Source organism: Lepisosteus oculatus, chromosome 17 (genome assembly GCF_040954835.1).
Source record: "Lepisosteus oculatus isolate fLepOcu1 chromosome 17, fLepOcu1.hap2, whole genome shotgun sequence".
In the NCBI taxonomy this organism is placed as follows: Eukaryota; Metazoa; Chordata; class Actinopteri; order Semionotiformes; family Lepisosteidae; genus Lepisosteus; species Lepisosteus oculatus.
The window spans coordinates 5,089,442-5,115,816 of NC_090712.1; the positions used below are offsets into that span (position 1 = coordinate 5,089,442).

A 26,375-nucleotide genomic window follows, 5' to 3' on the forward strand; every position below is an offset into this window, starting at 1 on the left:
GCCAGCAGGGAGCACTCACCCTGCAGCCTGTGTGGGTCCTAATGCCCCAGTGTAGTGACGGGGACACTATACTGTAAAAAGGCTCCGTCCTTTGGATGAGACGTAAAACCAAGGTCATGACTCTCTGTGGTCATTAAAAATCCCAGGGTGCTTCTCGAAAAGAGTAGGGGTGTATCCTGGATAAATTTCCCATTGGCCCGTATCAATCATGGCCTCCTAATAACCCCCATCTCTGAACTGGCTTCATTACTCTGCTCTCCTCCCCACTGAGAGCTGGTGTGTGGTGAGTGTTCTGGTGCACTATGGCTGCTGTCATCATCCAGGTGGGGCTGCACATTGGTGGTGATGGAGGGGATCCCCATTACCTGTAAAGCACTTTGAGTGGAGTGTCCAGAAGAGCGCTATATAAGTCTAAGAAGATATTATTATTAATTATATAAGGGTCCTTACACACAAGGCCATCTCCACAGTACCTTTGGATAAAAGGGTCAGCTATATACTGTAAATGAACAGTTGCAGTCTAGTCGATTTCAGTTTTCCATTTGGGGGCAATGGAGTATTTAAAAAACAGTTACTTTAGTCTGTTTCACAGAGTTGAGGACGTTGGAGTGGAGTTGCTGCTCCTCTGGATCGAGAGGAGTCAGTTGAGAAGGGCTGGGCATCTGGTGAGGACCCAGGGTGGACCCAGGACAGGCTGGGGGGGGAGGGTTCTCTCAGCTGGTCTGGGAGCTCCTGAGAGTCCCGCAAGAGGACTTGGAGACTGTTGCCGGGGAAAGGAAAGGAAATTCTGGGCTGCCCTGCTCGGCCAGTCATCACAGCAACCCTCAGCAGGAGCAAGGGGCTAGAACATGGGTGGATGGACGTGAAAAGGTCCAGTGGGACTTTTGAAAACCTCTCATGTCTTAATTAGAATCAACTCTGTACCAGATTCTGTGTTTCAGAACTACCTGCGCACAGGTGTGACGTCGGAAATGGAAACGCCTGGACCGCCTGGCAGATGGAAAGCAAAGCTCGCTGAGGGTGTCTGACACAACGTCCGTCTCGCCTGGATCTGTTCATCGGAAACCCATCACCTTCTGGGGGCTGTGCACCGAGAAATAAGGGTTCGCAAATCGAGGAGAGATTGTTTAAAGTCCTGTGGGATGTTTTTGTAGGCCAAACTATCTTAGAAGGGGGGTGGACACACATCATAGGGGGGATTGGAAATTCCTGCCCAACAGGAAGACCACCGCCTTCATGTCCATCGACACCATTTGACACATTTTCCAAATGCAATACAGTTTAGTCTTTAACGGGAAAAAAACACCCGCTTTTGATATTCAGAATGAATGGTGACCATTTAAGTGGCGTCCCAACATAATTTCGTTGTTTAACTCGTTTGCACATCCAGCTAGCGCTTCCCAGTCACCCCAGAGCCGAAGGAGGCGGCTCCGGCACTGCGTGCGGTTTCGGATTTCATCTCACGGCCAGAGGAAACTCCTGGGCTTCACAATGGAGCGCATAACGGCATAAAGCGCCGCGGGCTGTATCTGGAATACGACGGCAGAAAATGTTAGCACGGAACAGAAAGCGCCGAGCCTTTTTTTTCTGCGTAACCCTTGGAAGATTGCGCCGCGCTCCGTAAAAACAAAATCAAACTGGCGAATGTTATTCTTCCCACTGGGAAGTGGCAGGAATTGTCATCAAGCGCTGCCTGGGATTTTGCCTGGTTTAAGGGCAGTGCTGTTAGTGAGCTGCAGGCTGAAGACGAAACACACTAAAGACACGCCGGCGTCTTCTTTTAACGCAGGCCACACAGGGGACACAAAACGCGCAGGAAGCGGTGCGAGTCTTGGAATTTTATTTTTAGGGGAAACACTTTCCCGAGCGGAAATGACTTCAGTGTGATTTTCTTTCTGCAGAGCTCCGCCAGAGAAGGGAATTCCTAGGCAGACTGGAAAGATGTCCGTTTTCACCCGTTCATCGTTTCTGGAAACATAACAGCTTTTGTTGTTTTGTTTTGTTTTTTTGCTCCTTGCAAAAAAAATGTTTACCGGGATGGTGAAGGTAGGGGGCGAAGTCCCCTCCATGCCGATCTCTGACACTGACAGCATCACGCACGTCAGCCACCGGCACCATGCTGGGTTCAGGCCAGGTAATTATTGGCGTTATTTACTATAAAGCGTTGCGAGGTCTAAATCTGTTCAACTGCGTTGCGCTTTATTAAACACGATTGACATCATCGGTGTTTTATGCATGTTCTTCTCTTATGTTATATCTTCTTTGAACGTTAATAGTTTGCGGTTCGATAACTGTAAAATACTGTAGTTTTGTTTTACAATTCAATGTCCGCACCGGTTTTTGAAGCTGTAAAAACTCGGATTTGAACAATGTTGCGAGTTCGATTGATAAACACAAACGCCCCTGAAAACATTTTCACATCTATTCATAGTGTTGGTTGGTTTCAGTTGTATCCAAATGTTTATTTATTTTTGCATCTGTTTTGTGATCACAGTTACCACTACCCGCCTGAGCCAGATTCGTTACAAGAAATTGCACTGCGGCCAACTTTTGAGCGAAACGTCAGCCGAGTTCTGTGAACTGCAAGTTTGCAAGGAGTTTTTTTGGGGAAATTAATCGCGCGTGATGAGCACAAAAACGGCATGACCCAAAATGTTTTTTGAAATGCTGAAACATGTAACACAATATATGATATTTTAGGAAGTCACGCAATGCGTTTATAAAACCTCTGACTGCCCTTAGGTTTTAAAGTAACACATCTAGCCCTGGTTAAAAAAATGAAATTTCCCATGACTGCTGTTTAATTCAAATTTGTAGATGATCGGACGTTAGGCTAACTTTTTTTTTAATAATCTGAAAATTCACACTGCAGGGATTTACATTAGAATTGTGAATTAATCTGTGATCGTCGCATTTCTACAGTTTTTAACTGTAGTACGGGCAAGCAAGCATTTTAGACGTGTCTCCTGAATGACACGCACGCACAGAACGCAGATCTGAGGACAAAGTTGAATTTGAGATGTTACAGCACAGCAAAGCTGCGTGTCCGACGTTCAGTCCAATCAGCTTTCCCAACTCGTCATATCACAGGGAACTCGAGTCCTCAACCCTGATGCAGATACTGTGTGCGCTTTTCCAAGACAGCCTGAAAAGTTTACCCCCGTCTTCAAGATCAGAGATGTTTTCTATTGTTGTTGAATAAACATAGATGCTACTTGCTAGTTTAAAAACAAACGAAGGCCCCGGTGCTAATGTCAGAATTGTTTGTGTATTTATTTATGCATAAAGTCGTCTCTTAACATAAAACCAGTCTATATTAATCCAAACGTCATTGGCCTGAATGACACGATTTTCCAACAAGGGAAGCCATATTTCTAGTAAACCTGAAACTAGTGAGCACATAAAGCAAGCACACGAAAAACAAGGTTTTTCAGATGACCGTTAATAAAGTCTTTGAAGTTTGATCATGTGTGGAGCTTGTTTTTCAAGTTCTCGCTGACATACATACTGTATGAGTCTGAGCAGTGAATCTGCAGTATGTAGCATAAGTAGACACTTCACATTAATCTGACAAAAAGAATTTGAATTCTGTACATTTTGAATTCTCTTTATCAGTTTTTTTAGCTTTGTAATCTTACAGTTTTGGGGTCTGCATTTTCACAGGCAGAAAATCCGATAGAGGCAGTTTTACATAGCATTCTGTATTTTGGAATTATCTGAAGGGAGATTATTGTTAATAGAGAAAAAAAATATTGTGGAGAGACAACAGAAGTCAAATAGAGTACTCTGTACCTCAAGTTGTGATGTTGTGCCTTTATTACAGAAAACAGAAACAGAAACATTAAAATAGTCTGTAATATTGTTCTTAGAAGCTATGAATGGTTTTCTGCTGGTTAAAAAACGAAATTAAAGGTGATGTAGAATAATTCCTCCACAGGAAAAAAAAATGATTTGTTTATTTGCGTTTTATGCTGTATCGGTTTGCCATTAATCTTAGTCTGTCTTTCATTTATGCTTTTTAAAAAGCAAAGAAATGTAAAAACTGTATTATGAAGGCCTTTCGTCACTGTCGTCTGCTGTATCTTACTAGTTTTGACATTTTTATTTCTGTTCAAAGGCCATTAGTCATGTTTTGTTGCCTGAGCAGCCTAGAGATTAAAAATGATTATGGAGGAGAATCGCTTTTGTTTCAGTTACTGGTATTGGACTTCCTTATTTCTTGTTAAATTCTTACTTTCTTAAAATACCCCTTTTCTGTTGCACTTCTTCTTAGAAAAGATTTTGAATTTTCTCATTTATTTATTTATGCCTACAGGCAACGTGCTTGTGATAGCTTTGTGTTTCCACATGACTTAACAGGATGTTTTCTGTATAACTTTCTGTGCTGAGGCGTTTTTGCTGTGCTGTGCTGAGGCCCAGTCGATGAAAGTAAATTACAGGGTTTAATATAGAAACCCCGCTTTAAAAAATTAAAAAATTAGGTAGTCTATGGAGATATGTGCTGCACTCCGGTCAGGCTCGGACAGACTTCTGTGATCATCTTATCACTCTGTAACTGCATATTGGTAGACAGGGTCTTGTCCATTTGCATCTGAGGGTCTCCAAAGGGAAATGAGGTTGAGCCTCACTTGCTGGGTTTTAGGATGTATTCCTGAGAATTTTTAGAAAAGTTTGAAATATAGCGACATGAAATTTGGTTAATTCCATTTTAACACAGAAGCGAAATAAGCAGACAAGCAGATTCTTTTGCCTTAGAGGTGTCTCATGCTGCTTACAGTGACTGTGGACAGGATTCAAGCCTGGCAATGGGGTCATTAGAGCTGTATTATTATATTTCTACCTTAGATTTCATTCTCTCAAGGCCCAGACAAGAGCCTCTGTACCAATACTTCACCCCATGATTCACAGCTTCTTCTTGCACAGGATACAGCCAGATGAAGGTTGAGAAATGCCAATTTCACTTCCTTTTCTGCAAAAGTCCTGGTCTAAAATTGCGTTGCTTGTGTGGTGGATGGTTTAACAGCCAGTTGTGGCAGAACACCATTTGTTTGCTGTGTGAACAAACCATTTTCAAGGGGTCTTCTCAAACCTTCTGTCAAACAGCAGGGATCCTGGAATTTCCTCCTTTAATCCTTGAGGTAAATATGGAGCTCTATTCAAAGAGATAAGAGTTACAAGTTGGTGAATGAGGGGGGACTTAATTTAAAAGGGCATTTTGTTTCCTTTCTTGGCTTAAAATGTTACGTATTTTGCTTACTGCTTTTTTAAATAGTGCCTGGAGTGTAAATAATATAGACTTTAGTGAGCGTCAAGCTTCAGTGTCAAGCAAAAACATGAGTCTGGCCGTTCTGTGGTGCTATTTTGTAGTGCAGGGAACTTTGATACATCCCGATTTTGATACCACATAGTTTACCGCAAATACGTAAATGCAAGCTGAGTGATGTAGCCTGCTTCATGTGCTTCACAATAGATTCTTTTAACAGTTTCCTTCCTGCTCTGAAAGCAAGAAGGACTCTTGTGTAGTGCTGGTCTGATGTCCTGAACTGGAAAACTATTTCTGCAGAACAAAGCGACACAATTTCTCTGACATATGGGGAATGTGTAACTGGATCCTGGTCCAAGACAGTTCTCTTTTGACACTGGCCCTCTCTTGTCTCACATGTCATTTAGGGTTTAATGCATTCTAGCCCAGGGAGTAAGCTTTAGACAGAGCTATGAAACCTGAGCCTCCAATCTCTAGATAAAACATGTTGTTCTAGCTTTCATTTGTGTCTGATTGTTCTTCTATAGAAAATAGTTGTGTTACACCCTCTCGACTTACATGATTTTACTACTTTAAGAGAATGGAGTGAGTTCCATAAATTACATTGCACACAAATGATTATTTGAATATAAGTAATAATTCAGCACTACAACAGGTGGTTTAAATGCGAAGGATGGTATGAGTAACACATGTCTTGATTCTTGCTAATGTTTAGTGGTTTATGGCTCTTAATGCTTAGGGTTCTTAATTGTCCAATATAATTGCCAGACTAAATGTCTGCAATGGTAAGAAATGAAATGAATCTAATTTTAAATCACATCTGAGGAATTTACTCCATACCTAAGTGTGTGGTTTATACATTTAATTTTGATCTGAAAATTAAGGCTTTGTCCTTCGATTGTTTTTATGCAATAATGAGAAGTTAGGACTAAACCTAGGGATTTGACATGCTGAGTTTATACTGACATTCAGTTTATTTTGGCTCCTGACATGACTTTAGCATGGATTCAGGGCCTTGAATGTCACCAGTGTTTTTTTCCCCTGGTCTTGGTTTAGAATGTATCAGTATTTTGCCTGTGTGGGCAAGTTAGTGGCATCTTTTGTGTCACATGATACAGTGTGCCATTGGAAAAGATGGGGAGACAAAGACACCCTTGACGGCCGTTGGAAGGCAGTGTAGGATGCTGATGGAATAAAAATATACCCATATTCTATGGGTTCCGGTTATTAATTTGCGTGGATGTAAATGTCGATCGAGGCCCAGAGTTATGATTTAGATATACGTAAAAAATTAGTCCCACAAAATAATTGCCTTCTCAGATAAAATGCATTTTAATGTCCCTGTAATAACAGAATTAAAGCGCATTCATGCGTTGAAGCCATGTTTGATATATTGGTGCTGTGGAACAGAGAGATGATTGAGACAACAGGAAGAACTGCAGGGCTGAATGCTGTAATTCACAACAGCTGTGCTCCTTGCCTGGGCCCTGCAATTACTACAGCACATCTGGAGCGCTTCCTCGAGTTGGGAACAGTTTTGGTGCCAGTTATTCATGGTACGCCTGGTGTCGCGCATGAGAGTGGAGGTGTTTCTGTTTGGGCTTTGCGCTGGAGAGAATCTGCAGTTGTTTCAGATTCTAGTGGATTTGAAACCCCGGCTGATCTTTGTTCCATCTTTTCGCCAGGTGACCCGGTTCTGCTGCCCAGAGGAAGCAGCTCTCGGAGGAAAAAGCTTTACAGGAGGCCAGGGTACATGAGAGGTGGGCTGCAGGAGCAGCGGGGGCTCCCCGCTGAGATGGTCAGCAAAAGGCCTTGTCAACGACCTGCGAAAAACGGGGAGGTTCACAGGGCCGATTCGGGGTGCAGTGTCGCAGCAGAGACCCCAAAGCCCAGCTCCGGTCAACACCATGTTTCCGGCCCGTTCTGTTCCGACAGCCCGAGTTCCCAGTCGTGCTTAGTGGTACACGAATCGCCACGTAGGCGCCAGCTTTCGAAAGCCGACCAGGGGGGCCCAGGCCTCGGCTATGGAAGGTGCTTCGCCGCAGACCTTCCTCAGGAGGAAAGCGCTTCAGCGCCAGGGAGCAACCGGAAGAAGCCCGAGAGCGATCGGGAGCTGGAAGAAGGGTCCAGCCGTCTGAGCGGTGCGGAGGAGTTTCTGGGTCCACCCGGGGAGCCCTTCAGTTCCAGCTTCAGTTTCATCCGGCTCTCGCTGATCTCGAGTCGCGGGCCGGACTCCGTGAGCGAGCCCTTGGAGGAGAGCGGGCGCCTCCCCAGCACAGCAGAGGCGACGGGAGGCCAAATCGAAGGCGGATCCGTGTCCCCAGGGCGGAACAAGGAGGACTTCCTCTGTGCCGAGCTGTGGAGGGACGGGGAGGGCCCGTCTTGGGAGAAGAGACGGAGTGAGGGGGGCTCTCAGGAGACCAGGGCTGGCATGAAAGAGAGTCTCCGGGACTCGGACTCCATCTCCCTGGACACTGAAGCCACGTCTTGCCTGTCGGCGGATTCCTCGGACGCTGCGTCGGCCGGCTCCTCGGTCACCTCGGGCTACGAGAGCAGCACGCCCTGCTCGGACCACGGCTGGGATGCGCTCATGAAGAAGTACGAAGCGGTCCTGCAGGACTGTCTCCAGGGCAACCGGACCAACATAAAGGTTAGTAAACTGATGGGAAGAGGAGGGTTGGGGTGGGGTGGTGGGGACTCTCTGGTGGCTCCGTCATTAAGAGTGCTTGCCGGAGCAAGACCTGGATGGAGCTCTCTGATCAAGGGTTCGAGTCTGGGTCGGCTCACTCATTCAGTGTGATTGGGGTTCCCCGAGTGACTTGCCAAGTGGGGTGAGTGCCACCAGGGTCAGGGTGGGAATAGGTGCCCCGGGGCCCATCTCAGCTATCAGTTGCAGAGACCCCGTGTGGACTGCCTGTGGTGAAGTGTTAAAAGACGGGTGCTGCTGTCAATGAGAGCAGCGCCTCTCCTCCATTCAGCGCTCCTGCAGTGGTAGGGGATTTGTGATGTGCTAGAAATCGGTTGGCTGGAAGTCGGGTGGATGGGAGGAGTCTGCCTGCACTTCCTCATTCTCCCCTGTGTGCAGTCACAGGGTTCGTAGCCAGGGATGGAAACATGAGAAATGTATGCACTAATTGGCTATTCCAAACTGGGTGAGATGAACAATAATAATGGGTGATAACAGATTTTTTTTTAAAGAAAGGCCGATAGGTTCCCTAGTTGAAGTCTTTGTAAAAATACAACATTGTTATGTGCAGAACCTTTGTGCTTCATTGTCTTACCTGATTTGGAAACTTTCTTTCACCTACATACCTCATACCTTGACTTTAATTATTGACCTGGAGATCACATGCAGTTATCACACATGGATTACTATTTCTCTTTGTATTGCTTTCTTGAGACTGACTTCTGCAATGTGTTTATTTGAACATTTAAAAAATGAAATGTTTAACATTTTTCCCATTTATTTTGTCTTTAGATTGAATCTATGATACTAAAGCTCAAAAGACTTCAGGAAAATGCCATACTAGAGGATGACTATGACAGAGGTAAGGTTATTGAACAAAAGAACATTTAATTCTGAGACAAGTTGGAAACTGTTATTATAAAGAAGTCTCTGATCAGCTTTGGTTTGTTTCTGTTTTGTAACTGAAACAACGACACTGTTTCAGTGTGGTTAAATTGCATTGTGCAGTAGAATGAACTTGATTTGATGTTAAAATGAGCTTTTGCGTATACTGAACGTGACTCAGTAAAGTAAAGCTCAGTAAATGCACTTGCAAAAGAAAAATGGGTATATTGTCCGAATCCAGTAATGCTTAATAGTGTCAGCCTTCTAAAATCCCAAGCAGTGACAGGACATGTGTTCCCCTACAGTATGAATTTGACTTTTGCAGCTAAAACTGTGAAATCCAGAGAGGAAATAATGTATTTGTGCCTGTTGAAGTTGCACTCATTCTGGCAATTTACTTCAAAACCTATTGCTTTTGGTGCATCTCAAGTGAATTCAGAGGATTTCAGACAGCAGGAAAGCACCAGTCCTTTGAGAAAAACAAAACAGTGGAGAACAATTTACACACAGAAATGTGGCACACCTATAACCCATTCTGTATAATCCTTGCATTAGGAGGTTGAAATAGACTTGAAGCCTGTCTTCTATTGGGCAGTTTTGGTCCAGCAGTCTTTACTGCCTTAAATGATGTGTGACTGCTACCATCACTGACTGTTGTTGGGGATTGTGTTGAAGGTAGTGTTGAATACATAGAATAAATGTATAGTATACATGCATAGTGTCCTGACCGCCAGTTATCAGAGATCTACCTACAAACGAGCTAACCTGTTTCAGCAACTGACTAATCACCCCCGCTGTCCTATCTCTCCCTTTTTTGAAAGACCTCTTTTGGCTTTAACATAACTAACATCACATCACTTTATGAGCCCTATATAATTTCTTGCATTCGAGCTGGACGGACTTAATTTGCATTGGACTTAGTTTGGACTTAGTTTGCTCTTTGACCACAAACTCGTCAGACGATTTGGATTGAACACCTGTGCTGCCTCTACTCTCTCTCGTCTGCATAGGATCCTTCTACTTCCTCTCTTGGATTCCTTACACATAGTTTGAAGTTTCTGCTGTGATAGATGTGAAGTTCTTTAAAACGAGTCTTTAAATATTGTCTTCTCAGAAGATGGCAGCTTCCTTTCCTTGCTCGTCTTGGAGGCTTTTCCCTTCTGCTGGAGAAATGCAGACGTAGCTGGCTCCTATAAGGTCCGGAGACCTTTCTCTGGCTGCTCGTAACGGAGTCAGACAGTCACTTCCTGTCTCTGCGTGGAGCCTGCTGTTCTGATTGGTTTTAAAATGGGAGCACAGCCAGTTGTCTCCTCCTCTTCCTGCTCTCTTGCACCTGTCCTGCTACTGTATGCACAGGCCTTTTGGTTGTGTTGTTGTTTAAGAACTCCCCTTCCGTTCCTCTCCTTCCACAAGCCAGAGGAGAGCGACTTAAAGGTTTAGTTTTAAACTTTTGTCCTCCCAAATTGTGTGTGTGTGGAAAAGAGAAGGGGAGGAATCAGAATGTTACAGTAATGCTGCATGAACCAGCAAGGGCAAAGCGCTCCAACAACTTTTAAAACACTTTTTACATGCAAATAGTTCTTGCATTTCAAACTTTTAATCCCCAGGCTTTTGTGTTTTTCATCAAGGGCTCTTAGCTGATTAGGGCCTTCAATGCTTTGTATTGTGGGAACATGAGCTTGCGCCTGGTAAGTACTCAAGTGGACTGAGATTTCCTCTTCCTGCAGAGCTTTGCTTAAAGTGTTGGCTTGAATCACTGCTCTGCCTGTAGGTGATTTAAGGAAGAAATATCAAATTTTCTGTTCTTTTAAATGTATAAGTAGTTTAAGTACAGCTATTTTCAATTTTCCTCATTGTTGAATCTTATTCCACTCATTTTTTACTCTTTTTTTGTTTTACATTGTTAAACTGTGAGCTTAACCTTTGGTTGCTTTATTTCAATTATATTTCAAAGAACAAGACTAGGCTTTTATATTTTCTTTGTCATTGTTAAAAAGTGTGATAAAGCTGGTATAATCTGATGTCACTACCTGAATAGCATGGACATGTGAATGCTTATTATTAATAAAACTGAAGTCAAGGAAATTATTTACTTCAATGGCAGTGAGAAAGACAATGACATCAATGACAAAGGTGGGTCTGTCTGCTGTTCCCAGAGGTTGTAAATAAACAAGACAGTGTGCGACTGAAAAGATTTAGCATTGTTTTGATTTTGGGTTCACAATGATTCACCAAATGATAAATAGACTTTGTAATGTAAAATAGTATATTTACAAAAAGAAGAATCAAAATACAATGCGTCAGTTTTCTTGTGAAGAATAAATAGGATTTCCATTCTGTTCATTTTTTATTTTTGTTTTTCGTTTTTTAAGCTCTTAGTGTTTATTCTACTAGAGATTATTTAATTTATAAAGTGATGTTGCATTGTGTCAGTTTCCCTGGAGCACAAGGCAGAGCAAAGAGCTCATGGCTGAAGTTCACCAGAAGTAGTTTTATCATGTAACAGAAGCAAGTGGAGGACCACACAGTTCTGAGGGTACAGAATTAAAGGTGAATTTGACCACTGCTGTCAGCACATGCTGTACAGACTGATAGCAATAGTGAGGATGGAAGACGTTTATCAGTTGAACTCAAGGGAGGTTGCTTCTTTTAACTGAATAGGACATTTTGTTTGTCATTTTTTTCTAAAATATAATAAATTTTTATTGCGTGCATCATTGTATGGCTCCAAAGTGTCACTGTCTAGTCTCAGGAGAAATGAAGACTGATGTCTCCTGGTCCTCACTGTCCACAGATAAACCACCCTCTGGCCAGGTTGAACTTCACTGTTTGGGGTTTTCATCTCTTGCTCTGTCCTTCTGTCTGGTCTTATTGATGCCGATTAGCAGAAGTCTAGAGTAGGCAAAAGACCAGAAGATCTGAGAAGTTAAAAAAAAATGCAGAACTTTTTTTTTCAGGATATCGGCTGCAGAGAAGTGGTATCATATTGTCTGTGAATGGTGCCATTGTGGCACAGAAACAGACATAATGGGCACGGGCATTCAAGAGCCTCTCAGCTTGGCAGGATACTAGCCTGCCTGTTGCTAAAAATATCCCCGTTCTGCTGACAACTCACTGCAGAAAAAACATTCTGGAGTTTCCTATGGTATTATTTGTGCTGTGTTTGAAAGCAAAAGTCTTTTTCTTTTTTGTCTGTACTATGTCATTGCTTCCAAGTTCAGATCCTAGAATCTGCTAGTTACTGTTCCGGCCACTTTAATTGAATTCCGGATATCATGAGCGATTTCTTTCCTAGATCATTCTTCAATTTTTACATTCAGCTTCTTGACATTAAGAAGAGAAAACTTTCAACTTTCAACAAGCTATGTTTGCGGCTGTATTGATATAAAAGGACGTACTGTCGTAGCGGTTACTGGGGCCCTCCACTGGCAGCTTGTGGTATTGCTTTTTTTGTGCCTGTCGGCTGTAAAGACACATTGAAGCAGGGGAAATCTCCATCTTATTAATTAAGAGAACATAAGATCACTTTATTAGCCATATATAATTTCTTGCATTGGGAATTTGTCTTTTCGCCTGCTCTCCATGAGACACACAGACGAGGAGAGAGAAGCTTGGGGTCAGAGTGCAGGGTCCGCCATTTATACGGCACCCCTGGAGCAGCTGGGGTTAAGGGCCTTGCTCAGGGGCCCAACAGAGTAGGATTCCTCTGCAGGCAGCGAGATCCTTAGCCACAGAGCCACCGCCCTAAGGAGTCTTCATAGAAGCAGCTGGCAGTGGTGGGATTCCATGCCAATCCAGGACTTTGAATCAGCCAATAAATGAAGTACTGAATCACTCCTTAGTTACTTAATGATTACTAAATACTTTACACATTTGTAAAAGATGTCATTAAAGTAATGCACTTTTAAAGTAATTAAATTTAAAATTCGATAGCTCCTTCTGGTATCTATGCTAAGTTACAGAAAATATGACATATTTGGATGGATAGCTTTTATTGTGAAAAATAACTCCTTTCTTCAGTGCTGTTTCTGAACACATTTGCCTACAATGCATTTGAGTTTTTTTTTTCTGAGTTTTCTGCAGCTAACATTGAATCGTGACTCTGACCTTTCCCTGGAATGAGGATCTTTTTAAGCCCAAGGCTCTATAGCTTGTTCCTCTGAGACCGAGGCCTTAAATAAATAATGCTCTTCTGACAGCTTCTGTCTCTGAGACGTGGATTCTCCTGTGCGCTCTTGGAAGGGGGCTGAGCTCAGCCAGGACCAGTAGAGGGAGCTCTGACAAGGATGTTCTGATGTCTCCTCTTGAAGCGTCTTCCTTTCGACAGAGGGCGTCTTGGGATTTGCTGAGCCCAAGCTGTTGACAAGGAATGAGAATTGCCTGCTTTGTTGTGCAAGTGGATCCTATGATTTCATTTATCAGCAGTCAGGCTGGGTTTGACAAAAGCAGTCATTCCTGGAAGCCTGTTTTAGAAAAATTAAAAAGAATGCAAGTTAATTATATGGGAAATGGGTACCAGGTCAAAACAGTGAAGTACACAATATAGTATGTTTCCAGTGTGAATGGGGATTACATGTAGCAGACCTGAAGCTATGTAAATATACAGTAAATCAGGAGCAAAGTGAAGCATCTCTCGGCCTCCATCTGCCCATCCCCCTTTCTTCTTCAGGACTTAAGTACGAAAGAGAGATGATAGGAGAAGGCTGTTCAAGCCCCCTTCATCCTTTCTTCAGTGCAGTTCAAAGTATATTTGCCTTTTTTGACCACGGCATTGGAACTCTTTCTCACAATGTACAGATAGGTCAAGACTGCAATAACTAATAACAGTAGGCGAGTAGTATGAAGAGACAGTAATCAATATGATACAACATCCAAAATAAAAAATAATATACAATTGACAATATACAGTAGTAAACAACAGTGTGCATAAAAACCAACATTCAGCTGTAGGTGGTAGTTGATAGTAGTCAGAAGTAGCTAAGCAATCCGAAAGTTTCTTGCAGCAGTTTATTGCTCTTCTCAGAACTCTTAAGTGTCCATAATTGAATACAATATCCCGAATGAGGTCTTGCTCATGAACTGTTAAGCTTGAGTATTACTCAGATGCCTTTCACGTAGAGCTGCCTGCAGTTTGGAGTCAGCCGGGTGATCCCTACTGCACGTGTTCCTCTTTCCAGCGTGGTTCACTTGTCACACGTCAGCGTTTGAGTGTCTGTCCAATCCATGGCTTTGTGTAAGTCCTTTCACAAGTGCCTCCTTCTTCGCAGCCTGTGTGCTGTTTCCTTTTCCTCAGCCTATTCAGACCAGCCTCTTTCACTATTTACCAAACTGGTAAGACCCCAGCAGGGGTCAGTTTCTATGGAGTCATGACCTACTGCACAGCCCACCTTCTGCCCCTTGTGTGTCAGCTCTGAACAGCAGCAGGCCTTTGATGTTACAGCATGCAGTTGCGTTCCCCACGCGTAGATATTTTTGGAAAGTCTGCTTCATTTGGTCTGTTTTCACATCTCACAGTGTACTTTTTGTAAGTATGCATGTTCATTAATGTCCCTCTGTCCTTATAAGCGTAATGCAGCTAGTTTGGTCTAAATACATAGTTGTTTTTTTTTAAAACATTTAAAATACATTTGAAGTTGGCCTACAAAAAAGGAGCAAAATAAATGTTAAATTAGTATTTGGGTGAAACGTTGCTCAGGCCTTACAACAGTAAGTGAGGTTCAGAGGAGGAGCAAGGAGGATCGTGCTGACTTCAGCATTACTGTTTTTTTAAGCTTTAGTTTGCAAATTGACCTTTAGAAAATGTGGCAGTGATGTAGTGGAATAGACATTTTTCCACTTGACCTTTATGTAATCCATGGCTGCACGCGCTGGTGAGGAGTCTTCTGGCAATGACAGATTTGACAGCACATTGATGTGACAGAAGCTTATTGTTTGGAAGGAGATCTGTGTTGAAAAGCAGCCCTCTGAGGGAATGGCACAACGTGTTGTTTTCCCAGCGCTGCAGAACCTTCAGAGCACTTTCTGCTTCCAGACAGAAGTCCAGTATCCCTCAGTGGCTGCTGTGGAAGGTGTTGGTGCCCCCCCCCCCCGTCGTGAGAATGGGACCCACTTGTGTCATGTGACACAGGAGCCCACCTCGCCCATTTTGTATGCTTCATCTTCTCACGTTTGTCTGTATTGAACTGCAAAGACGTGCGGTAGATTCCATCAATATTTTACTTCTTTTTTTAGTCATCGCTGCCCAGTACACTAACGCTGACTTGACAGTTATCGAAGAAGAAATGTTTCCGTCATATACTTTTCGTGATTTCATGTGGTGTTAACCCCGGTGTCCTGGTCAGATTTTCCCTTGGCCTTTACCAGTCATGGCCTCCTAATAATCCCCATTTCTCAACTGGCTTCATGACTCTGCTCTACCCACTGAGAGCTGGTGTGTGGGGAGTGTTCTGGTGCACTATAGCTGCCGTCACATCATCCAGGTGGGGCTGCACACTGGTGGAGGTGGAGGGGTGTCCCTGTCTCCTCTTAAGTGCTTTGAGTGGAGTGTCCAGAATTATTAGAATTAGAAATATTATTATGTTGCTTTGTGACTCACAGAAACGGTAACTTAAGATGGGAAATGAGTATGAATTTTGTTTTGTTCTGTAAGAATACCTAAATTATTGACCTTACCTTCTACAGACTTGTTTCTGCACAGTCCCCTGGAATGTACAAATCTGAAAACTGGGGTCCATAAAGCCCCACTCGCATTATAATACATTTATGTTTCAGAATGCCCGTTGCAAAATGTTTATCGGGTACCAAAACTAAAACGGTGGTTTGCTGTCGTTCTAGCCGAAAGGTTTCGAAACAAATTGGATGAACTGCGCAGGGAGAAGAGCTCCCTGACAGCTGAGCTTCCCTCCCGACACCCTGCAGTGTCCCGTCTTCTGGAGCGGCTGCGGGATCAGGTGACGGGAGCACTGCAGGAGGTGACCCCCGTCTGCAGGTGAGTGTCTGGCCACGAGCCTTCAGACCCTGAATACCGCAAGACCGGCGTCAGGTCTTTGAGCGTGTCAGGAATCCAACACGTTCACCACATCAACAACCCCTCCTGCCCGCAAAATGGTGTGCCATTAGTTTAAAACCAGTTCCCACCCGTGTCAGGTAATGTAACCTTTTACATGGACAAAACTGACTATAGGTGTTTCAGCAAAGTGTGGATATTTGTAGTGTTTTTTTTTATTTAATTTGTGCCACAAGAAACATGTGCCCTTTCCACTCCAAATGTCACCATAAAAATCATGAAGCACTCTGCACAAGAGAGGCTGAGATGTGTTATTGCACAGCTTCTGCTGTAGCTGTTTGATGGCTTTTGTCTAATGTCAAGTGAGCTTTAGCGCACTGGAGAGTGATCATTAAACTCCTCGCTGCCTCTTTTAGTACCACTGGTCTGGGTTCTCACCCACAAAAATCTAACAAAAACTAGTCAGATGTTAAGTGTTTTTCCAGAATTTACAAACCAAACCAAGGATATTTTTGATTTTCCAACCTTACCTTCCAGTGTCATTACTAAGGGTAACTTTTCTCTTATTTTAGGAGATCGTTCTGCTATAGGTTTGTGTAATTTTGCAGTGGAATAAGAATTCAGGACTTTTTGTTTTGTTTAATGCAACTTCTGACCTTGTCCTGGCTTGACTGTTTGGAGACATCAGAACTCTCGAAACTGGCGTGCCGTTATTTTTTGTACTGACACTGACACGTCTGGCTGTGATTCATGTGACAGCATCACTGACCGATTTTTAATTGAAGGAAAAAAGTTGCCTGCCTCATGCTTTTGAATGAAACATTTTACTAATTAAAGTGATATAACGTACCCTGCAGCCCTGACGGTGAGGCTGTATCTGACAGTAAATCATGGCTGTAGTGGCTGGATCAGGAACAGCAGCTACAAGTTTTAGAGGTTTTCATCACACCGAGTTTCAGAGATGTGGAGCTGTGTGAAACCTTACCTTTTTTTAGGTAAGGTTATAGTATTCGGTTTTCTAGTAATTAATACTTGCAGTAGCTTCTTATTGTCCTGTCATTTGTGATATTCCAAAAGGGATGGGAAAAATGGGTCAGGGATCAGGGGTCAGGTGTTTTTCTACAGTAGTGCTGCTGAGGTGCTTTGACTGTGTACTGGAGGAGTTCGATCATCAAAGGAAGGAGTATCTTATATAGAAGCGTTCATGAACTAGAGTTTCAGACCGAGAGAGTATAGAATAATACGGGTTACTTTGTAGCAGGCAATTAGCTGTGTGTGTTTTAAATGTAATACATTGTAATAGAATTTTACTGTTAATCTCTCGGGCAGTTTAGGAGTAGTGATTTGGATTCAGGACTGCTAACTGGAAGGTTGTAGGTTCCAGTTTCTGATTCAGGGGCTGCTGATGTCATGAAAGAGTTCTTTCCGGGCACTATGCAGACGACACGATCCGGAATTGTGAAGATACACTGGGGAAAAAGGTCATGCAGGAGAGGGTATGGAGACAGGGGGCATGTCCAAGGAGTACAGGTGTCCAGGGGAAGTGAGTCCGGGGAGAACAATCCATATAGCAAATCCAAACGGGTAATCAAAAACAGAGGCAAAAGTCCATGGCCAGGCGATCCATCCGGGGGGATAAGGAACAGGAACCGGGTCGGAACCGGCGGGGGGAATCAGGAACAGAAAGTTAAAATCATTACGGAGCCAGACGCTGCAGGACCCGGGCTCTCACGAAACGCGATTCAATGAGGAACCTCCAGTAACGTCTATGTCTGGCTTTTAAAGTGGAACTAAATAGGGGCTGGAATAAGGAACAGGTGTGGGGAATGAGGCAGAACAAGGAAGGGCTGGAGCGCCCTTAAGAGGAGGAGTAGCGATCGTGACAGCTGATGTACCCATGAGCAAGTTATTTGCTCCGGGTAACAAGGTACAGTGTCTCCAGTTCACCCAGTTTACCCAGTTCACTGTATAAATGAGTCCCAGGGTTGCTGGGGTAATACGGTGATGGACTAGCTTCCTATCCAGGGGGGAGGTATGTACCTTTACTTCATCTGTCACTCCAGGAGCCTGGAATATCTCCAGCCTGATGAGCCTGTGACTCTAAAGAAGCTGTATTTTTCTGACAGAATGTGTCCGAGTTAATTACATAAATAAAACCACAAAAGATCAAAAGCTCTAACTTCTAGGCAACACTTTGAGCAAATCTGGTGCTCAGCTCTTTTAAAAGCCTTTTTTCAGCCTTATAGGAAGCTCAATAGATGGGTTTGTGAAAACGTGTTTTGAGACAGTATTACCCAGATCTCTTTTGTCATAATTTGTGTCTACAATGAGCTGAAATGACTTTTCAATGTCTTTTGTGTCACTTGGCACACAAATTCTACGCTCTGTCAACTGCAGGTCCTGTCCTTCCATTTTAACAATTTATTGCTAATTCGGTAAAATGTTCACATAATGTTTTGAACAAATGCATGCTTGCATATGTGCTTTTTTTAAACGGGAAAGGTGCAATCTTTCCTTTTCAAGGCCCAGTAACAGAGAGGGCCAGCAGTGGCAGAAACAAGAAAGGGATTCATGCTCACATCTTCAGTGCCCTGTGCAGAGAAGAGAACAGATCCTTCAGGAGAAGCAGCAGATCGAGGTAATTTACTCCTTAATTAAAGGATTTGGCTTCTATTTCACTTAACGAGATAGACTTCTTGATCATGAAGGTTTTCAATTCTGGCTGCCCCAGGTATACTGTCTATACCAGCCCATACAATCCTGCAGGGTAGTGTGGAGTGTGATGGATATTATATACATATCTCTCCATTGGTGACTTCACTCTGTCCTGAGCAGTTTCTCCCATTTGTTCTCCACTGCAGAAGGAAATCCATGAGCTGAAAAGGAAGCTGTCAGAACTGGAGGCCCGGAGCAGCCAGCTCGATCGCCAGGTTCTGGAGGAGGAGCAGCTGATGGAGTATGAGGACAGCGAGGAGCTGCCTCTGGTCAGCTTCCCTCCTGGCCAGCTACAGGACCTCAGCAGGGCCCTGGATGACCTGGTGGGCTCTGAGCACCGAGCACAGCTGTGCACAGAACTGCCCCCACACATCCACAGGTCAGCCTCTGCTCTCATGCTAATGAGATCTGCCTGCCCACATCCACTGCCCAAGGCATTTTTCCATTCCAGCACCTTCCTGCTTTTAGCAAGTGCCCTGAAAAAGACTCTTCACCTGGCCAGGGAGGGTCAGGACAGCAAAGGAAGCTGGGGGATTTTTTTCCCGCCACATATAGAAGCCATTTTCTCCAGTCCTGCATATAAAACTAAAAACTGTGCTGCAGTGTTACAGTGTGCTGTGTTTTACTTTGCCTCTCTCACACATACAATGATTTCCATTATCCATGATTATTCCATTATTCCATGATTTTGCAAGCCAGTAACCAGAGTACTGGTTTCATAATAATAATATTTCCTGACACTCATATAGCGATTTTCTGGACACTCCACTCGAAGCGCTTTACAGGTAATGGGGACTCCCCTCCACCCCCAGTGTGCAGCCCCACCTGGATGATGCGATGGCAGCCATAGTGCGCCAGTACACTCCCCACACAACAGCTCTCAGTGGGGAGGAGAACAGAGTGATGCAGCCAGCTCATAGAAGGGGATTATTAGGAGGCCATGATTGGAAAGGCCAATGGGAAATTTGGCCAGGACTCTGGGGTTACACCCCTACTCTTTTCGAGAAGCACCCTGGGATTGTTAATGACCACAGAGAGTCTGGACCTCAGTTTTTACGTCTCATCTGAAAGACGGCACCTTTTTACAGTATGGTGTCCCCACCACGATACTGGGGACCGACACAGACCACAGGGTGAGCGCCCCCTGCTGTCCCCACTAACACCTCTTCCAGCTGCAACCTTAGTTTTTCCCAGGAGGTCTCCCATCCAGGTACTGACCAGGCTCACACCTGCTGAGCTTCAGTGGGCTTCCAGTTACACTCTGTTGAAACTCTGCTTAGATTTGTGAAAAATATCGCCTTTTCTGTCTGCTTTGGGGATTTGAATACATATAAGAATGAATAGCTGCTAAATCAGTGCTAATGAAGTAATCAGACCAGCTCTCCTCAACATTTTCCTCCCACAGATGTAAAATACACTGGAATGAGACCAGCAGATTTTACTCTCATTCCAGCATTTCCGTCCAATTTGCTAAATCACAGCATTATTTTTACACTTAAAGGCAGTGTGTACTGTGTAAAGGTATTATTCAGTTTGTGTGGAACTAGCTGGACTTTGGAAAAAAAAAACTAATGACAATAACAATAATCAAAATGCCCTTTTGAGTGAGTAACAGATGTGTAATTTGCTCTCATTAAATTTAGCAATCAGGTGGTGAAAAATATGTTAAAAAGCGTTTTCCGTAGGAGGTTTATATTCACACAGCAGGGCAAGACTTGAATTTCTCTTTCACAGCAGGTGACAATGCAGCTGGCCTGCTGAGAGACAGAGATAGGGAAGAAAGTCCGTCCGATCTTCTGTAACTTAAGGTCACATTAAATCCAAGGTTCTCACAGCAGTCTGTTCAGCAGTTACATATTTACAGAGTAACAGTCTTTATTTAGTTTAGTACCCTTGCATGAGAAGTAAAATATTTTTTTCGATTTGCCAGACCTCTCCTAGTTTTTTTTTACATCCTGGGAGAGTGGATAAACAGAGAAAACCCCATTTAGGCTCTTTAATTTGTCTGTTGAACCAAAAAACATATTTTTTGTAAAGAAATACTAATACAGATTGGTCTGCTCGGTCAGATTGTATATTTTCTTCAGTGACTTATCAGCATCAGCCTTGTCCTGCCTAGAAATTGATTTGACCAAGATTTTAAATAAGAAATAATTGTTTTATTTTAAGGAGTGATGGATTTCCATTTGGTTATACTTCAGTATTGGTCAGTCTGGTCGGTATTTCATTAAGTTATTTAAACAGTGCAATATCACAAAAATTCCCGTCCTCTTTTGTGCTTGTAATTAGACTTGTAAGAGGGATGGAGTCCCTTAGGTTGAGATGTGTCTTCTTACTCTCTTCTTTGTTGTGTTGCAGGCCATTCTAATTTCAAATGGCCACAATGCTTAGTTTTTTCTGAGAAAAATGTTAAAGGTTAGATGATATTCTCCCTCATCTTATTTCCATTTTGTTCTGGTGCTGTCTCCTTATTTCGCGTTCACCTCTGTTGACTTTTCTGCAAATGAGTTTGAACTCTGCTTTTCCCGTCAATGATCTTGTGCATTCAGGAGGGTCTGTAATTAATGGATTCAGACGGGCAAAGCAGAGATGGGCACAAGGCACTTCACCTGCTTTAGAAAGTAAAATATAAGATGTAAATTCTTCTCTTTTCCCTGTCTATTTATTTTTGGTGTGTAGTTGCAATGTCATAGGCTGGCTTTGAGGCTACAGTAAAAGGACTTTTTTGACATATCATTTTTTTTTACGTTTGAAGAAATCTTAAATGTTCATAAGAAATCAGTGACAGTGCGTAATGTATTTGATTATGATTGCTTAGAACTATTGTTAGCTGATAATGTTTCATCCGCATCACCTTTTCTGCCTTTGTACAGTTACAGCAGTTTGCCTCCATGGTATCTTTTGGTCCAGAGGGTGGAGCTCTTTCCCCAGCTGCTTCTGATAAAATGATGCTGGTCTTAGCCAGAGCAGTTTCTGTACATGAGCACCCTATGAATGGAGGCCTTTTTATCCCTCCACAAGATTTCTTTTCAGATTCATAGGGCTTGTCTTTTATTTTAATTGATTTAATTAACAGCAGCATTGGATAGAGGGTTGGAAGATTCTCATCGGTTTTTAGGATATTTTTAGGATTAGCATGTAGGATGAGAGACATGACTTTTTTTCAAACCATGAAGTTCTGGCTTCTTGTTTTGCTTCACAACAGGAAAAAGTCTGGAGGGCTTTATTAATTCTGTCAACAGGAGCCTAAATAATTTTTAAAAAAAATTCTGGCCTGATATTCCAGCATGGGATGACTTTGAACTTCGTGTGTTGTAAAGAAAGACTGTTGAGAACTCTAATCAGAGCCTGTGCAGAAGTTTATTTTTCCATTCTAGAGAGAAAGACTTTAATAAGACATTCTCATTGCTGCAATCATTTTACAACGGTTTGAGTTCACACACTGTCGATTTAAATTATTACAGATAAATGTGAGGAATTCTCGCTGGGGGTTATGAATGTGTTACAGCTAAATAATTAAAGCTCGATGGTGATTATGTATTTTTCTCGTGCAAAAGAAACTAATTAGACTCACCCCAAGGACACTATTTGTAGAACAAAACAATCTGATGCAACGAAAAATGTTTTGCAATTGGGTAGAGCCATATCCCTTTAATTTAGTGAAAATTCATTAAAAAAACAGATAGCCGGACACAGTTTAATTATTATGTTTCAGTGATGATTTATTTATGTCAGTGCAGCTCCTCTTAATTGCTGTTGAACAGGGCTGGGAGCTGCTCCGACTGGAGTGAAGCTCAGAGCCAGCAGGCACTGGGTGAGCTCTCGATGGACGCACACCTCTGTCCTGACCTCAGAGCCCACAGCATTCACGAAACGCTTTTCACAGCGCGGGAATTAATTACCACTTATTTGGAGAAGATTCCTGATGAGTCTCTGTAGCTGTAATTAAAAATAGATGAGCCAGCAGTAGTGAAGGGCTACAAGGTTTCCTTTTGAGGAAGAAGTGGAATGAGACAGTTTTACTGATTGCGAAGCACCTGGATTGTACTGCAGATCGATGGAAAGAAAAGGAGTAGTCAGGCCTCGTCTAACTATTACTGTAATTGTTAGCCAGTCACATTGCTGGAATTGAACCTTAGCAGGTGTCTGTGCCCCCTTTTTGACGTCATTAGAGTTTCCCTGGAGGCCCTTCTGCTAGAGCACAAATAAGATTTGGCCTCTTCTGTAAAGCCTTCAGCAACGGCAATGCTCTGTGTCACTGACTTATGCGCTAGGAGAACTGTCTTTTTAAAAAAACAGCTGGTTTTAGATGTAAAAGACATTGAAAAACAATTGACCTAAATGGGGGCGGTTTGCTTTCTGGGGGGGGGGGGGGGGGTTGGCACAGGGGTCTCTGTGATGTTTCTGGTTTGAAAGGTCAAGAGTGGAAGGCTCAACCAGGTCCCCTGTTCAAGGTGCTGGGGTCCGTGGTTCTGATGTCGCAGGTTCGAGCACGAGCTGGCCATGACCAGGAATCCAGAAGATGGGGCGCGTGCCTTGTTGAGCTCTGAGGAAGGGTTAGGGTCAGGGTCAGGGTTAGGGTCGGGGATCTCTCAGCTGCTGGTGAAACAATGACTCCTGCAGCTTTTCAGAATATTTTGTGGATTCTGATGACATTGACACCTCCTGTGAAGCCATCATGACACGGATAGTATGTTTGGACTTTTCGATGCTTCATGCACGATTATAATTTCAAGACTAATCAGCAGTGGTCATATTATGATAATGGTTCTTTTTTGGTCTGAAGGATCTCAAAATTACAGTTTGCGTGTCTTAAAAAACTGATGTAATATGCTGTTTGGCCTAGTCCGGCTCTGGGAGAATAGTAGGAAGGGTAAGGTGGGCAGGAATACCTGGAGAAGGCAGAACTAATTGGAAACTGGTGAAAAACGTCGGAAAAGGCTGTTGCTGATTTTGTTTTGTTTTCTGACCTGATCAGAGCATCACAGAAAGCACTGAGATTAAACCAAGCCAACCTGTTCCTGACTTGCACTTGTCTCCCTGGGGTGTTGTTGTTGTTGGAAACATAAACTGTGCCTGCCAGTCTCGTGCTGTAATTGCTGGTTTAGTTCTTACTGCTGTCATGGCATCTCCAGTGGTGTGGTCTGTTAAAGCTCATACCAGCCTTCAGTACCTATAAGGATTCTGCAGGTTATGATATGGAATCTGGATTTTCTGACAGTTCCTGATCATGCAGGAGCACAGCCACAATGTTTTCACGTGTAAGGACTCTGTAACATATAATACGTCTAGTACTACAGAGTATAGAAGGGGCAGCGTTTCTCGAATTCTCGTGTTAGTGTGCTGGGAGTCTTTGATGAAAAATGCTGGGGTAAAATGTACAGGGCAGCTTTCGAAGCTTTTCAGACATGCAGAAATGGCTCTACTTTTTCTACTGATAGATAAACTCTTTACCTTTTTCCCTTTTCCCAAGCTGTGCTTAAGCAGGAAAAAATTCATTCTTCTTTTCAATACCTAAGTTGACACATACTGGACTGTTATTTTTAAGCTTTTGCAGAGAAGGGTAACAAAAAATATACTTTTTCTCATCTATGTAATTGTTATTTTAATTAGTTTTACTGCAGTATTATGGGTATACAAGCAGTTGTAGATACCAGAGCACAGACGCAGGAATCTAGGAAGGAGGGTGGTTTTGGCATCAGAAAAAGACACAGACTGTTTAGAGATAATGTAAAAATGTATTTCTTAAGAGACCAAACTTGTGGCAAGGGATGGCATATCTATTGCTCCTATGAGTATTTTCTTTGTCTTTATAGCCGTAAACAGGCACGTCTACATACTTCATTGTAAAATTGTATGGACCCCCGTCACATCTAAACTGAAAAAACATGTTCCAAGTAGCAGCTAAATGACGTCTGTCTACAAGATGCTGCTATGTGAAGACCAGGTATAGACTGGTGGATTTAGACAAGTCTACAGTGACCATGAACTAATCTTTATTGTGTGTTTGTTTTTCTCCACAGCCTCCAGGAGCAGGAACAAGCACTGAGTGTGGCCATCAGAGAGTTTACAGCCAAAGTAAGAGCTTATCATCAGGTCCTCTCTTAACAGATCACTTTAGAGATGCATTTTTAGACAGAAGAAAAGTGTGAAAAAAATCACATATTGCGTGTTAGAAACAAAAATGATTTTCCACATCCAGTTCACTTCATTGCTTCACGGTTTCATAGCACCGTTGATCAGTTAGGCTTTCTGATGGTGAGGAGTGGAGTGTAAGACAATTCCAGTGAAGTGTGTGTGAAATTCACTGGGCAGCTTACCTGGAACTCAAGCATCGAGCGCTGGCCTAATGCAGAATCGGCTCCGTTGCTATATTATATTTCCTCCTGATGCCCACAGCTGAAGATAGCATACATTGGTAGGCTTTAGTGGGCTTCATTTCAGCCTAATGTACTGTGTCCTGTGCTGTCATAGGCAGAAAACTGCTGTATTTGACAAATCACGACTTACTAGCACCTGAGTAAAAAAGGATTTCCATTGTCTGGCTTGAAGAAATTATTTTCTAGCAGGCCATAGGTATTATAATGTCACTTCCTATCTATAGGAATATATATATAGATATAATTCTGAATGTCCTATGTCAGGCACCTATGTTACCTTCTCATTTTACTGATATATTTTCAGTATGTCCGAGTGACTTTGTTCCTTTTATAAAAAGCTTTTGTCTAACAGTTGAATCATGTACATTTTTCTTTGCTTTCTTTAAAACATTCTCTTTTTGTCTGGGTTTGGTGAGTCCAGGAACCACCACAAGCCTCACCTCCAGCTGCAGAGTGTGCAGTCCACAGTGGCTCTGCTCACTGTTTGGTGTGGTGTGTAGCTGATGGCTGACATTTGGCAGCTCAGGGAATGGTTCGGTATTAGTCTTAGACAGGGCAAATCTGTCCCAGGAGACAGTTCAGGGGTATTACACCGCAAGGAGCTGTGTGAGGTTCTGAAACTTGCCACTTTTCTTGTCATGGCTCCAGGGTGTATCAAGTGAGGGTGACAGGGAGCACAGTCAGTCTGCAAATAGGGAGAGCTTGGCAACGTGCCTTAAAAAATACTCCGAAAACCAAGCAGTGTCACTGACTCTGCAGGTGGGAAGGTAGAGTGTCTGGGGGTATAATAATGGGACAATGGAGTCTTGTCTGCCAAGTAGTATATTGTAACTTCCTGCAAAAATATATACAGCTCCCTTATTATATTGCCTAGAGCGTATGGCAAATGTTTTAACATGGAAAAATGGAAAAGCCACTGTTAAAGTAGACTGCAAAGAATCTTGGCTCCGAAGCAGATTATGATTTTAAAGCTATTGAAGGCTATTCAGTCATTCTGCATTGAAATGTGTTTCCTCCGTGCTCACCTTTCTTAAAAATATCATTCCAAAAGTATTTTGAATTGAGCTAAGGACCATGTTTAATGAGGTCTGTAACAATTCTAGGTATTAGGTGTGAGATACTTTGTTGGAAAGTGAGGAGGTGAAGGTAGATTATGCAGTGGGCAAACAGAAGGACATGATCGAGGCTAGTTACCAAGCTAAACCACTGTAGAAGGAGGGAATGCAGTGTTTATATAAATCTAATGACTTCATGTATAGAAATTAAATGGTTGATCTGCTTTTGGAAGAATTTTAATTTTTAAAACATATCCAAGGTCAATGTTTTTTATGGATGGTTGCATGCTGGATGAAGTTACCTTTTGTTAACAACTAGCATACCAAAAAATCAGTATATATTAGGAACTTTTATAAAATTCAGGTGCATATGACGTTCCCTCTG

General features: G+C 42.9%; 1 protein-coding gene across 3 annotated transcripts in view; it reads left to right on the top strand.

The window, feature by feature from the left end:
- The first annotated feature begins 1,360 nt into the window (after positions 1 to 1,360).
- disc1 (DISC1 scaffold protein) overlaps positions 1,361 to 26,375 on the top strand; it is a 71,656-nt gene continuing 46,641 nt past the window's right edge. For 2 of the 3 annotated variants that reach the window (XR_001480297.2, XM_069179865.1), the window contains exons 1-7: positions 1,361 to 2,134; positions 6,949 to 7,913; positions 8,742 to 8,811; positions 15,669 to 15,822; positions 18,364 to 18,478; positions 18,702 to 18,934; positions 24,579 to 24,633. Coding sequence is in view for 2 of the 3 variants with exons in the window: in XM_069179865.1 (XP_069035966.1) it covers positions 2,026 to 2,134; positions 6,949 to 7,913; positions 8,742 to 8,811; positions 15,669 to 15,822; positions 18,364 to 18,478; positions 18,702 to 18,934; positions 24,579 to 24,633 (1,701 nt within the window). In the remaining variant the exon portion in view is untranslated. Of the gene's footprint in view, positions 2,135 to 4,991; positions 5,139 to 6,948; positions 7,914 to 8,741; positions 8,812 to 15,668; positions 15,823 to 18,363; positions 18,479 to 18,701; positions 18,935 to 24,578; positions 24,634 to 26,375 lie in introns of those variants that run through there. The other variant, XM_069179866.1, reaches the window with a different exon arrangement.